The 16,613-nt window shown below is 33.6% G+C and overlaps 1 protein-coding gene across 7 annotated transcripts in view; it reads left to right on the top strand.

The window, feature by feature from the left end:
• The window catches only part of LOC115226973 (LIM homeobox transcription factor 1-alpha-like), a 170,366-nt gene extending 154,970 nt beyond the window's left edge, over nucleotides 1-15,396 (top strand). For 4 of the 7 annotated variants that reach the window (XM_036500538.1, XM_029797930.2, XM_036500537.1 and 1 more), the window contains 3 exons: nucleotides 3,294-3,335; nucleotides 7,712-7,795; nucleotides 14,861-15,396. In XM_036500538.1, coding sequence (XP_036356431.1) covers nucleotides 3,294-3,335; nucleotides 7,712-7,795; nucleotides 14,861-15,060 — 326 coding nt within the window. In that variant the 3' untranslated portion in view covers nucleotides 15,061-15,396. The remainder of the gene's footprint in view (nucleotides 1-3,293; nucleotides 3,336-7,711; nucleotides 7,796-14,860) is intronic. The other 3 variants (XM_036500540.1, XM_036500541.1, XM_036500542.1) reach the window with 3 other exon arrangements.
• Nucleotides 15,397-16,613: the final 1,217 nt, after the last annotated feature.

The raw sequence follows: 16,613 nt of genomic DNA, 5'->3' as shown, positions 1-16,613 counted from the left end.
TCACTTAGCTTGCTAGACATGGTAACTAAATTTCACTTAATTCATATCTTATCGTATGAAAAAAAAGATGGTATATTCGGTACATGATGTCGAGAAAGAGAGACGAAGTGATCGTTGATGAAATACTTAACGTTATGGAGTAGCTCAATCAGAAACGACCTAAAGCTAAACAACACCAGCAAAATAGCTACACTCACACTAGTGTATCTATGTTGAAAGGCTAGAGAATTGATGGAAAGAGTCCAGCTGTAACGCTTTGGAAAAGAAATTCATCTAAAATCTAATGCCTTTAGAAAGTTATATCGAATATTCTCAGAGAAAGTGCTTACATCACTAATCTTTTTGGAAGATATTTGTGTGTGTGTGTGGTGTGTGTGTGTGTGTGTGTGTGTGTGTGTGTGTGTGTGTCTGTGTCTGTGTCTGTGTCTGTGTCTGTGAAGTTGAGTCCACGCGAGTTGCTACTCAAAGTACCATGTATGTATGAGTCTGGATAAAGTAAGATTCACTAGTTGACTGAAACTGAAACTAACATATAAAAAGAAATCAAAAGCGAGTATCTCATATGTCGTCTATAAGCTGGCTAAGTGTGTTTATTGACGCCATATTAAGTATTATGTACGGCTACTGATAATCCTTTTTGTCAAATAAGCCAGTTTGTGAGTGTATTGTTGAAAAAAAAATATATGTTCCTTGGGAAGATTGTTTTTAACTGCAATTTTACGATCTATATACTTATAACAGATTTTTAAAAACAAAGAAAACTTCATTTTAAGGTGCATTTAAATATATTGACAATTAAAAGTGTATTTTCTGTATTGTAGGCATAAAGGGATCTATATTAGGAATTTGTATTGGTATGCCAAAGAATTTTAGTTTTTAATTAATTACTCTTTGTCGGCCTTGTTTAAACAGATTATCTGCATTCCTATTTAAGGCGATAGCGCTGGGTTTCCAAAATATCCAGTTGTTATTTCAAACAGACTGAACGAGCATGTTGAGGGTCACTCACAATGGTTAATGAACCCCGATCTTACCGAATTATCTAAGAACTGTTATTCAAATGTTGTCTTCATTTTTATGTCACTAAAGCATCTACTTCCACAAACCTTTCGCCAAGTGGCAACATGCCGACTTTAAAAAGAAGTTCTAGATACGTAAAAGTAAAAGCAAGATTACGTCGATTGAAATAACTTCGCTTAAAATTCTACCCGAATAAGGCTAACCTGGGGTTAAACAATATCTATACAAAACTGCTCTGCATTGAAGCTTAGATTAGACGACAAGACTTCCTTTATATATATATATATATATATGCATACATACGTGTGTGTGTGTGTGTGTGTTGTGTGTGTGTGTATGTCTGTGTGTGAGAGAGTATGTATATATGTATTATATATATGTATAAAGTTAATAAATTTCTGTTATTGATGTTAAACTCTTCAAACTGTACAAAAGGCATATATATATATATATATATATATATATAATATATATATATATATATATATAATATATATATATATATATATTATATATATATATATATTATTTGATATATTATATTATATATACATATATATATCACATATATTAAAAATATATTATATATGTAATACATTGTTATACATATATATAACAGACACGCACACACATACACGTATATTTATATATATATACGTGTATATAAATATATATATACATACATATATATATAGTTACATACATACCATATATATATTGTTAATAAGCTTGTTATGGATGTTGAACACACGAAACTAGATAACGCTATAGAATACATACATATATATAATATATATATATATATATATATATATATATATATATATATATATATATATATATATATATTATATATGTAACATTGATATATATCTGTATATACATATATAATATGCCTTATATATACATACTATACACACTTATAGGTATGCGCGCGCGCATGTGTGTAGTTAATAAACTTCACTTATGGGTGTTGAACCCTTCAAACTGTACATGACGCTCTAAATTACATGTGTGTATATATATATATATATATATATATATACAAATGAGCAACAAAACATATATATATATATACACACAAACAAATTGAGTTTTGTGGGTGTATGCTTAAATATAAGCTCTCTAAAGTAATATTTTAAAATAAATATTAACCGATGCTACTCAACCCTGCAAGATATAGTAAAATTGTTTATTTTTTGTTTTGTCTTCATTCAGTGTTTTGTATCTTAATTAGGGTATCTAAAATGATTCTTTTTTTATTGCGGCTGATATTACTGTTTTCGTTGTTACAATACCACAACGCATTTTTAATACTTTAAAGCTTAACATTTAATTTAATAACAACTTTTAATAACCGTGTTTTCTCTTAAAATATGAAGGAAAGTATGAGAAAATAAAAGAAATTACATCAAAGAATGATGTTATTTTTTTTCCTCAATTATATTTCTTTTATATAACTTTTAGATAAGTTCTCTCATCTAAAAACTTGGTTTTTCTACCGTTTACTTTCTGTCTTATATTGTAATAGATAAATAATAGCCAGTAAAGTATTATTGCATATTAAGATGATAATTATTGCAGATTTCCGGTTTTGATTTGCTAATCCCTATAAAATTTGATATTAAGTTTTATATTAATTTTACCAATCCTTGTATGGTGTATATCAATTTTATAATACATGGGTTCAATATTAATCTATTTGTACCAATAAATTTTGTTGGGCTGAGTCGAAATATTATTGCAAACTTTGAGTTATATCCTTCAGTAAAAACTTCAAACTTAGCCATTCTAAGTGTTTATACCTATTTAAGAATGTATGCGAGGTGAAATTTCTCAGAGAATAAGGAGAATAGAACTACTCTTTTCAGTGACAACGTGTTCCTATCCTACCGGTATAGCTGCAGAGGTAACATATAAACCAACTAATTGTGGTGGTATCTCGGTTTTATATAAATCTTTCAAAAAAGTCACAGACTCCGAGCTTATCAAGAAACAGTTTCAGTGCAGGAATCGATTTTCTGTTATAATTTTCAGTTGTAGTAGACTACATTTCATTAGTTTAAATCAAGTAGTACATTATGTAAAATTTCATTTAAACTTATTTGATACCTTAATTATACTTAAATTTATTCTATCACCTTACATATGTGTGTGTGAATGTATGCGAGTAGTTGTATTCGTAAGATATATAAGTAGTATGTGTGCATGTGTGTGTATATCTGAATACGCGTTTATATTGATACGTAATTTCAACTTGTTTGATATTGTAGACGGTGGAGGCCCAGTGAATGGTAGTGAATCAAATATGACACGTGAGTAGTGTATTCATTGTCCAAATTAAAACAATTATAATCTTGGTTAGGATCACAGTAAGATATGACCTTTTAAACAAAATATCATTCATCCACTCAATAATATAATTTAGTCAACAGAGATTATACACACCTCCTTCTACAATGCAAGTTTTTTTATACGTATTTAATATTATTTATAGAACTTTCTACGTTTGAGCTAATATTAGTCTAGTTAATAAATTCATTATTCACGGTTACTTACTTTATAGTTAAAAAAGAACCTTTAAAGATTAACCAAGTTTAAAATAATGATTTAATCCCCTAATTGCAACACTTAAAAGGAAATAATCCGATATAATTTGCCAGTGATCTAGGTTACTATGTAACATTCTAATGTAGGAATAGTGATAGTTATAAAAAGCCTTAAACATATTTTGTTGTGTTCTGGTTCCTAGTCCTATTCAGTAGTATAATACACCTACTATTTCTACTATAAACTCAGTATGCTAAACTCAGTACAAATCTTGGAGAGTGTATTCATGTTTAGTATAACACCCCTTTTACGTGTGTTTAGTGACATGAACTTAAAAGTAAAGGCTTCTGATTATAATTGAATATCACTACCTTTTTTTTTTTCGAAGTCAACTACCCACTCTAAATGTTCAGAACACGCCTATATTTGATCACCGTATTTCTTGTATCTTTATCCTCTTTTAAGTTTTTATAAGATAACCTGATTCAGACACCTCAGTGTTTGCTATTCAATCTCTTTGTGCTAATCTCTTCATAATAGGTTCGGTTGGTACAAAAGCTAAAACGTAGGATATCCTCAACAACTTATATCAACTAGTTTATTACAACACACATATCTCATATAGCTTGCTTGAAACCCCAGTGCTCTTAACACTTGTTTCCTTCATTTTTAAATCCAAACTTCAAATTTGCACCGTCTCTACTCTTATATTAGTTCCCATTTTATTCTTATTAGTAGATAAATTGACGAAGACTATATCTTTAAATTCACATCAAGCCATATTCCTACTCATTCCCCAGTCTTTATATTGATTACATTAAAAAAAGTTATTGAATATAGGATATCTTTTTACCTGGGATGTATCAACCATCTCACTTAACTGATGAGGCCATATCTCTGTCAAATATTCTGTGTATATACAGAATTCTCAGTCAAGGCGTATTCTCTATGTAGTTCAAATAGCAATAAAATCTTCCTCAAATCCCTCCCTACTGTCTTAAAAATGGAAGAACATCTGATAAATAAAAATACGGAATACTTATGAATGGAACATCTTTCAGTATGTCTGTTCGATTTGAGTTAACCTAGGACCAATCAATAACAACAACATACCTCATTTATACCTTCATTTCAAATATACACGTTCGTCGAATCTTTGTCAGTAATCTTTTACAAATGATCCCAAGAAACAAATCCATATCTTTGATTCACTTACTTCACTTTATCAGTTTCCTTCTGTTCGGTCGTTACTAAACCTATACACAGTTATACAAATGACAATACTCTGTTGACCTGTTTTCTGCAGATCTACTAATAATACCACCAAGTATTTCAAGATATCCACGTCTTCCACTCATTTAGATATATCATCCTGTAGAGATACAATAATGTGATAACTTTTAAGAAAGTAAAACTAAACGTTGCCTATTTTTAGCAAGAGTAACTGTATCACATACCTACATTCCAGCTTCAAAGATCTTACTCACTTCAAACTCTCATAGCCTGTGAGCTTTGCTGGGAGCTATATATTATCAGCATTAAAACTGTATCACGGAAATTTGAATACCTCTCTCGACCCGAGAAATACCTCTTCTATTAACATCTAATTCTTTACATACCTCAAGTACCACCAAAATTTGGATTAATTACACACTTCCTTGATTCACTTCCTTGTTTCTTTCATAAGAAAATTAACTGCTTAATGAATAAATTTTCTCTCCGTGAATACGTTCATTTCATGATCTATCTCCATCCTATATTCTCACTGCAAATATAAGATACTCTTCATCAGAATCAACGATTCTATTCTCATTCACACGATCAGAACCATTGTAAGCGCTTTAGCTTCTCCTCACTAACACAAAGTAATATATATACATCTCTACATTCGAAAAATCCCCAGTTTATGAGTCTTTCTCTATCCCTTTCTCTCTCTCTCTCTCTCTCTCTCTCTCAGTCTCTCTCTCTCTCTCTCTCTCTCTCTCTCTCTCTCTCTCTCTCTCTCTCTCTCTCTCTCGCTCGCTCGCTCGCTCGTCGAATATGTTCCATCAACCGCCAAAGTTTTTACATATTTCACATTAACTTATAATACACATTTCGTCCACAAGACATGCAAAGAGCCCATACAATTCTCTTTTCGAATACAATAAAAATGTATAAAGAAAGAATAATATTCTATCTGCCTAGAACTTCAATGACGGTTCTCAATTTAATACTGGATTTTGAAATAAAAATTTTAAATAGAATTCATATATATAGATCTGAACATCAATCAGATAAAACAACTAGTTTCGCTTTAGGAGACTGAGGAATAATAGTTCTAATTTGCCCAATACATTATCCGTATCGTAGAGATAACCTTAAAACATTATGCAAGACTAATTTGATATCAGACAAATATATAACGAAACCTAGTTGCTAAAACAGAAGTAGGGACAACAAACATTTTAGAATAGATTTAAAATATTTCGGGTAGTAACATATACGCATGTACGAGTACCGATTATTGCAAAAGAAGATATGATTTGTTATGCGTGTACGCGCACGCACAACACACACACCACACACACACACACATTTATACATAAGTGTATGTGTGTATGAGTATATATATATATATATATATATATATATATATAATATTATATATATATATATATATATATATATATATATATATGTATGTGTGTATGTGTGTTGTGTGTGTGTAAAGAGAGAGAGAGAGAGAGAGAGAGAGAGAAGGGAGGAGACAGACAAACAGAGAAAGAGAGAGAAAGAATTAGTGTATACCTATTGCGGGCGGCTGACCACGTTGGGTGTGGTGGAATAAGACAACTCGACCGACATGAAGACCAAGAACTAAGCCAAATTTGCAGTATTTAGCAGTATAGATGCAACACATGTACTTAAATGCACCTAAATATACGAAGATAAACGATTGTAGAGAATAATTAATTATAGTAAAACTTTATGTGTCCGTGCATATAAAGGGTTCTCATAAGGAAGAGACGTATTTTAACCGCAAACGATTAGGACTGGAACACGGATGGGCGAGTACCCATGATCTGATATATTACTAATAATACGCTACCAATCGCTTTGATGCACACTGTATATGGCTATGTGTGCGTGTGTATATATACATATATATACACACACACACATATATATATATATATATATATGAACATGTGTATGTGTATATATAATATATATACACACACACACACATATATATATATACATATATATACATATATATACATATATGTGTGGGGGGTGTCTGTGTGTGTATATAAGACGGGTAAATATAACATAACCCAGGGGTTCACATATATATACGCATACATACATGTGTGAGAGTGTCTGTGTGTATATCATATTTATGTGTGTATGTATACGTATTTTTGTGTATGGTTCTTTGTGTGTGCGTTTGTGTGCATGCGTGCTTGCGTATGGTCATGTGAAGATCTTTAATATATATAGATTTGGTAAGGTTTAGGTATTTTATCCACAAGAATTCGTTAAAGGTGACCTCTTAAAACCACATTAAAAGAAATTAAAGCAATGCTCTATTAGTGGTTGTAATGACTGAAGATAATGTATTAAATAGACGCCTCTTAGATTGAACTTAAAATACTTGTTTGGTCAGTGTGATGATGTTTAGTGTAGACTACAGATTATAACTGTGTTATGTAATCTAATAATTCCGTGGTTGAGTGTTATAATCTGTATATTTTTTGGCTGAGAGAGAAAAATATAATTCCAGATATTTTTAAACAGGCTAGATCTGAACTACATGTTTACGAATAATTTATGATATTCATGTTTGTGAAATCAATCCAACTGGGAATAGAAACTATGTTTTTAACTGAATTTGCCAAAAACAACTGGTTGCACATTAGTTTGCCAAAATATTTTTTCAAGTCATGAAATTTAGGATTGTTTGTATAATAAGTAGCTAAATCAGTAATTAATGAATAACAAAATACTCTAATGTTTCCCATTGCAACTATTTTCTCTGCGTTCAAACTTTTAAAAATCGAGCTGTTGGGAAGAGTTAAGACTGTAAGACTGTATATGTGCTATAGCGAGTCAGAAATCAGCGCAGATATTGATACCTTAGTATTTTGTGTTTCAGGACTACCTCCATTACCCGACTGCCAACAGTACGATAGCGCAGAAGACCAACTTTCCTATTACGAAAAGAAGCCAATACATCGAAGTATGTTTCTACCTCTATTACGTCACATTAACTATTTCAAAAAAAATATAGTTCAGTATTTTTCTAACTCGTCAGCTACTAAACACACCAAAATATCACAGAATCCAATAAATGTGCCTTTTTCAAACAAATAGGACTAATCGAGGTTTACCTTTCTATGTATAAAGAGAAACGTTAACGATATTGGATAGTTCGATAAAATTAAATATATATACTTCCCCAATTCCAATATGGATTGGCGGAGAGTTCTTTTGTATATTAAGTTCATTGTGTATATTGAGCAACCAAGTACTCTCTCTCTCTCTCTCTTTCTCTCTCCCTCTCTCTCCGTCTCTCGGTATATATATATATATATATATATATAATATATATATACACACACACACACACACACACACACACACACACCTGGTGTTGCTGAAAAGTTCCTGACTTTAAGGGTATCTCAAAGGACCTAGTTGGAGGCCCAACCTTCCGAGTACAGGGCTTAGAAAAACTGAAGTGCAGCTGGAATAAGTGTGTGAATCTGAGAGGAGAATATGTTGAGTAAAATCATAATTAACCGATCCTCTTGTATTTTCTTTTACTCAAAGCCAAGAATATTTCAGCACCCACTCATGTATATATATTTGTGTGTGTGTATACGTGTGTATGTGTGAGTGTGTTTGTAATTGTATATGAATGTTTGTAAAAATATATATATATATACATGTTTGTATGTTTGCACACACACACATACATACATTTATATATATATATATATAAGTGTGTAAGTGTATATATATATATATATGCGTAAGTGTATATATATATATATATGCGTAAGTGTGTATGTGTGCGTGGGCGTGTGCGCGGATATATGTGTGGGAATAAATACGTATATGTGTAGGTGTGTGAGAGGCTATCTAACGTATGTATATATATATATATATATATATATATATATATATATGGGGGGGTGTTATAAAATGATGTATCATACCACATAGAGGTGTTAGGTGAAACAGAGGTGACAAAATAGAAGGTGTTGGGAAGTGTGAAATGGAAGTGTGGGTTCTAGTGTGTGCTATGTGTATAGGTGTATGTATATGCAGTTTCAACGTAACTGGAGTGCGTGGTGTTGGGTAATAAGTTAAACGCTACAGAGTGTGTGAGGAGTAGAAGTCGAGGGAGTAGTAGGAAGGTAAGAGGAATATGGTATGGGTAAATGTGTATCGAGGAGGTGAATTTAGACCACTAGGGACTGAAGAATGGAGACAGAGAATTAATTTCGGCCCTAGACAAGGACGGGTGTCCAGGTGGCTGCTGTGCAAAGCCATGTTGAAAACAGATAGATGTTGCAGGGAATGACCAGTCGAGCGGAAATGGCATGAGACGAGTGTCTCATAACCAAGTCTAATGTCCCGGAAGTGTTCGGCAAAACGCTCAGCTAGAATTGACCAGTGTGTCCAATGTACAGGGAGAGGCAAAGAGGGCAAAGGATGCAGTAAATCAAACTATTAGAAGGACAAGTGAATGAGCTGGTGATGTGGTAGGGACGGTTGTGGGCACCGGTGAGGACAGTGGTATTGAAAAAGAAAGGCGGGTGCACCGGAAAGAGCCAAGTTGAGTGCCAGGAGAGGAGAAAATACGGACCTGTAGGTCACGTAGGTTGCAGGCACGTTTGAAGTAGATATGGGATATGGTGAGGAAGATACAGAAGGTGAAAGAATTGGTGGAAAGTGCATAAAGTGGAGGGGTAGTGTATATGGATGGTTGGTAAAAAGGAAGAGAGGCGGGAGGGGTGGGCAGTTAAGATGAGAGATAGTGGATGCACGGTCTACAGACCGAGCAAGAGCGAGGGCGATTTCGATAAAGCTGGACGGTATCGCCGTTAGATGAAGTGGTGGGCCATGAGTTTGAAACCGTGTCTTGAAGTCATGGTCGTCACTACAGAACTGATGGAGATGGGGAAACTGGGAGTAAAGGATGAGAAGTTTAGTGTCGGTAGGGTTGGAGGAGAAGAAGTTGAAATAGGAGTGGGAGTCTGTGGGCTTGTGGATGGAGGTGATAAGGGAAGACTAGTTGATAGCAGTGAAAATATCTAGGAAGTTAACAGAGGTTTTAGAGACAAATTAGGAGAATGTAAGGCTGGAGAGGGATGATTCGATGAAAAGAAGGAAGAAGCTGAGTTGTTCACAGGAGAGTGAGGTCGTGCCGATATAGCCGTTGATGTACCAACCGTATAGCTCAAGAATGGTACTGCTAAAATGTAACAATATTTAGGCCTCATCGCAACCGTTGAACAGGTTCGCGTAGTTGAGGCCTATTCTCCAGAGACCTTGTGGTAAAACTCCGATGAAAAGCAATTTAAAGAGACAAAATGGTCGGCTAAACGACGCTAGCCTGACGATCGGGACATATAAAACGAAATGCTTGAGTACGAGGAGGCTTTCATAAACGTGTGTGTGTATGTGTGTGTGTGTGTGTGTGTGTGTGTGTGTGTGTGTGTGTGTGTGTGTGTGTTGGTATTTTTATTTGAGTTTTATTTAAGTCCTTTAGAGAATCCAAGCCGGTCGCTAACAAAGTGTCATACCTTTTTCAGTTAAGAGAATTCGCAGTGTTTGTAAATATGTGATTGAGTTGGTGTGTTGGTTGAACTGTCGATGCATCCAAGTGTGTGCATCTATTCACATAAGAATCTCAGATGAAGAATTTTGGGAATGTCTTACAAATTTTCACTGTGCCACTAATATATGGTACGAAGACATTAGTGACTATTTATAGCTGTTCAGATATATGACAAAACAGTCGGTTAATATACACTCTTACCGCAAAATTATACTATAACAGAAGTAAATATGGCGGTATACGTGTATTTTAAACAAGAAATACGGCTATACACACACACATTCACACATGCACACACACAATATTATAAACACACAATGTCACAACAATTCATAACAATACATGTAGGTGTGCGTTTGTGAATATCTACGAATATTTTCTGTATTTACACATCTAAAGGGTTGGATGAATGTTCATACAAAGATAAAGTTAATGGTAGACAATGGATTGTTTGTTTGTAGTGGTACACAAAAATATGACACCCACTACAGAAAATACCGGTGATGGTGTTAACGTCGTGCTCTTCTATTTAACGTAACATGTCCTGTAGATCGGCAAGGGTTGTAAACTTGCTCTTTTCGAACGGCATCTTTAGTTGATATTTGTTCCGTGCCGAGTTAGCAACACTTCCTTGTCGTTCATGCCGTCATTAAGGTCTCAAACCAACGTGTTTATCAACGGCTCTGATTTGAAATCTGTAACAACAACGCGGTTACACAAAAAATATAAGAATATATTAATTAGGACAGTCTAAAAAATGTTAACGTGTGAGTATATGCAGGTGGGTGGCGGGGGAGATGTAGTTGTGAGCAAGAATACAGGCGGCGAGCTGGCAGAAACGTTAGCACACCGGGCGAAATGCGTAGCCGTATTTCGTCTGTCGTTACGTTCTGAGTTCAAATTCCGCCGAAGTCGACTTTGCCTTTCGTCCTTTCTGGGTCGATAAATTAAGTACCAGTTAAGCACTGGGGTCGATGTAATCGATTTAATCCTTTGTCTGTCTTTGTTTTTCCCCTCTATGTTTAGCCCCTTGTGGGCAATATAGAAATAAGAAATAAGAAATAAGAATACATTGCATTATCTTTCAGTTGACAAATCTAGATGCAAAAAGATAACTCCATTAACCACGCCAAATTATTTGTAGCTCTAACAGCGGAAGCACTGGCTAGTAGTAGTAGTAGTAGTAGTAGTAGTAGTAGTAGTAGTAGTAGTAATTCGGTTTAGGGAATTTCATATTTACGGAATGTTCCTATAATTTGTGTTATAGCTCACCAATTGTATAGTGACTTCTTCGAAGTTGTGGTTTACTTGATCTTTGATTCAAGAAATTTCGTGTGTGTGTGTGTGTGTGTGTGTGTGTGTGTGTGTGTGCGCATGCGTTCGTGCGTGCGTGCATGTGTATGTGTACATCGTAACATAACAGTTGTTAAAAATGTGCAAACATTATCGGATATAGGGCCGTTAGTTACGTTTATTATATCAAAAATTGACGGCCTACTCAGAGCTTCAACTCAAGCTGAGTTATTCGCGACTGTTGGATAAGAAAAATTGTTTGAAGAGTGCGTTGAGCTTGGACGGATGTGTATCAGTTGAGTGATAAGTATCTTTGAAAACTGTTATAAAGTTGCAGAGATTGTAATGCAAAGTTGTCATTAAGGTGTGTAAGTACAAATGGTTTTAGGACAATCCTTAGTTTCTGTTCATGTTTGCAATCGATGGATTTAATTGAAACTACAAGAGGAAGGTGTAAATTATTGGAGGTGACCTTTGTACTGACTTAATTACAATTGTTAGAGGGAAGCTAACTTTTATGAATAGCTTTGTGCTCTAGTTCAGAGGTGAAATTTCTACAAAACTTTTATTGTGAATTGGAGGTATACAGCCAAATATTTGAAATATGTATATATGGAAATATATACATACAAAAAAATTGAGCAAATATCAGCATTTTCATCATATTCATCATATTCCTCATCATATTCATCATCATATTTATCACCATCATGATTTTGTTCATTTAGTACAAGGCTGCAAATTTGAAGGGAAGAGACGTAGTATAATCGACATTATTAAATGCCTGGTAGTTATTTTCTCGAATCTTGGATAGAGGAAAATCGAAGTTAGCACCTGTGGGATATTAAAGTAACAGTTTATGGCACACTGCCCATAAGAAAGTAAATAAAATATAATAAATAAGGAATAAGGAGAATACTATAAAAGAGAGGTAAGAGAAAATTGCAGTCTGTAACACTTCATGCGAGAGGGCAAACCAAGCGAACCAATTAATGAAGAGTATAGCAATCAAGCTTAAGCAATATTTACACGTAACCGATTTAATGGATGATTTCTTTGAAATCAACGAGCAATAAATATCAGGTGTTAAGGATATCTTGAGAAATACCTTCAGTAAAGTGGATCATACAAGCATTGAAGTTAAGGATTGTCTCCCAAAGCTAGCAATTAATAATGAGCTACCAACAGCAATATTTTTTTAATATATATCGCAATATAACCAGAGGGTGTAATTAAAGATTAACTACGTTACATAACGTCTTCTAACGTATTTAATTTTTCTATAACGAAAAACACAATAAAGAACCAAGTTCTACTGATAAAAAATTTGTTTCAGAATAGTAGTAAAGAACCCTTTGGAAATACTCTTTAATCGATGACACTTCTCGGAGGAACAGACTGGTCGTATTCAAAGTAAGAAAGATGTAAAGTAAATACGGACCCAACTATGTAGATATATTAACAAGAAACAATAAAGCGGAAATTTAAGCAAACACTTTACAGAGAAGGATGTTTGTTGAATGAATCCAGGTTTTTTTTCTTTTAATCGGCTGTTCTGTCTCTTAACAAAATTGATTCTAGAATCTTCTTAAACTTCAAAATGTGTACTGTAAGTGAAGATAATTATAATGGAGTTTCTATTATATTTTATTTACTTTCTTATTGGCAGTGTGCCATAATGAATCTCCAAATCCAAAAACTATTTTATATATAGTTTTTGTTTAAAGAATACAATACCTAAAATTTGAGATTATATGCACGTATTTACTATGAAAAAGCAAAGCTTTTACTAATAGATAACCTATAGTAACTAGGATTTAAGAGACGGTTTTCAATTTAATACTCAACTTTAAAATAGAATTTATAAGATAGGTTGCTATATCTAAATGCTAATCAGATAAAACAATTAGTTTTTGCGTTAGGGGACTGAGAACCAGTGGTTATTAATAATTCGCTCATTGCATCATCGATATCGTTGAGATAATCATATAGAGACGAAAGAACGCCGTTTATATTTAGTTTGAAGTGTTACTGTCGTAAGTTTGATGAGAAATCATGAACTGTACTGAAATTCCAAAGGGTGTAGTTTTGTAAAGAATGAATTAAACCAAAAAGGCTAAAACGTAATCTGAGTAGAGAAACTCAAAGAAGAGGTAGCACGAAAAGAAGATTCACCGTATACAATGTAGAAGAGATGATAAGTTGCATCGATGGTTCTATTATTATAGAAATGCATTTTGTATGATGGTGCTTGCAGTGTGCATACATCTCTGAAATTTTAACCTGCAACACTGCTGTGCGATGTGTATTTGTGTCTTGTATAACGTCAACATCATTTTGGGGTTACAGTATTTTCAGGTCCTTGAAACTAAGCGTAGTGGAGGCACGTGGCTTAGTGGTTAGGGTGTCAGCATCATGATCGTAAGATTGTGGTTTCGATTCCTGGGCCGGGTGACGCGTTGTGTTCTTGAGAAAAACACTTCATTTCACGTTGCTCTAGTCCAATCAGCTGGAAAAAATGAGTAACTCTGCGATAGGCTGGCGTCCCGTCCAGCTGGGGAACACATACGCCATTGAAACCGTGAAACCGAGCCCATGAGCCTGGCTAGGCTTTAAAAGGGCGCATTTATTTTTATTTAAAACTAAGCGTAACCTTTGGTCTTTAGGATGCTAGAACTAGTAAGGTGATCGTGTTAGCTATCATATGTAAAGAAACTTTTTCGACGACAAAATCTGAATTAACCAAAGTCAATAAATATGACTGTCTTTCGTAAATATGCTTCTAATCGGGAAAGAAATGAAGCAACATAAGAAATAGTAGCAATAACAACCCTGGTGACATTTAGAACTCGAAATTGAATAAAAGAAGATACTTAACTACATGATGATGCATCTTTAATTTTCTCGATCTATGGAGCATAACAGACATAGTGAAAAACAGTATGTTAATAAATTGTGGGGTTGAATTATTTTCCAACTACTAAATTCTCTTAATAATCCCCTTTATCTTTGTGGTTGTACTTTTTTTCATACTTTAGATATACATTAGTATTTACAAATCCATATACATGTGTGTGTACGTGTGTGTGTGTGTATGTGTGTGTGCGTGTCTACTTGTATATAGGAATTTATGTTTTATTAATATGTCTTTCTTTATTTTAGGCTCCCAGTTGTACACAAGTCAACCGCCGTTGAGTGAAAGTCAACTTTATTCAGACGGTGGATTGGATGAAAGCATGGACAATATTGACCACGTTTTGATGACAGAAGCAAACACGCATAACAACCTCAGTTCGGGGCCTGTGATAAACCCAATAGACAAATTATACTCCATGCAAAATTCATATTTCAGTGCTGACTAGACATTTAAAGACAGCAACAACAAAAAAACAATATTAATAATAATAAAGAAATAAACAATCAACAAATGGCGACAAAACATTAACAACAACCAACCAAACAAAACAAACTATATAAAACTTATCACATTTGTTACCGTGCTACAGACTCCAGCATCTCGACTAAACGACGTATGCTTGTGTATGTATGTATGTGTGTGTATATTTGCACTCTTTTAATGCAGATGTTTGTGTATAGGCAGGAAATTATGAATATCATTCAATATCTATATGTGAGAGAGTGTGCGAATGTGGATAAGGTCGTCTTTATATATGTAGGTGTATATATATATATATATATATATATATTATATATATATATAATATATATACATACTTACATACATATATATATTTATATACGTACATATATATACAAATATATATATATATATATACATATACATATACATATGTGTGTGTGTGTGTACACATATACATTCATATATACGTGTGTGTGTGTTTGTGTGCGTGCGAGAGAGAAGAAGACAGGAAGAAAGAAGTGTTTGCATGTGTACATAAAACTGATACTTCTGATATTCGCAAATTCCTACACACGTGGCCATATTTAACAAAAATGATTGTGAGCGTTGAAACATTTTAAATAACAACAAGCAAGCAAATGAACGATAATGATGATGATCCTCACCGTCATAATGATTATAATGATCATAATTATAAGCGAAACTTTGTTTTTTTGTTTTCTTTTCTTCGAATAATCGATAAAAGTTACAAACACAATTTAACGGGGAATAAAGCACAGTAATGCAAATTTTCCACGGTTTTCTGAATAGCGAAAACACTTACAACACAAAAATCCCACCAAGACATAAGATCTATCCCTGACCATTTTTCTCTTTCTTCATATTGCATATGTTCGTTTTATTTTAATTTTCATTACTTTATTTTTATTTTTATTTATTTATGTATTTATTTTGCTTTTGTTAATCCATCTGATGCTGTGCGTTATATAGTGGGTTACGAATGATTAAGAAATATGTTTTACATCCGGTCCTACATATTGATGTTGTTGTTGTTTTATTCCCTAGGTCATATTTGGTCGAGTAGACCTATAATCAAAGACATCCTAGCCGCCCCAACCTCATCGCCCTTTTCTTCACATCAAAGATACATTACTCTTTTTTTATTTTTTAAGATGAATTGAGGGAACTTTGTTGATTGTTTCTAGAAGGTCAAATGACTGTGTAGAAGCTTTTTCTTTGGCTTGTGGCCCAACATGGTAGTTGTGATAATGGTGAGTCCCACAAACTTTCATGTTAGTTCATGAATCGCGGATTATCATGTAACGCAAGTCAGTCTGATGGAGCTTAATCCTTCTGAAAGCTATTCCTCATTGGAAAGAATTAATAAGATGAATTGAGGGAACTTTGTTGATTGTTTCTAGAAGGTCAAATGACTGTGTAGAAGCTTTTTCTTTGGCTTGTGGCCCAACATGGTAGTTGTGATAATGGTGAGTCCCACAAACTTTCATGTTAGTTCATGAATTGCGGATTATT

Source organism: Octopus sinensis, linkage group LG2 (genome assembly GCF_006345805.1).
Source record: "Octopus sinensis linkage group LG2, ASM634580v1, whole genome shotgun sequence".
Taxonomy (NCBI): Eukaryota; Metazoa; Mollusca; class Cephalopoda; order Octopoda; family Octopodidae; genus Octopus; species Octopus sinensis.
Note: the sequence above shows the minus strand (reverse complement) of the source record. Positions and strands in the feature narration are given on the sequence as shown.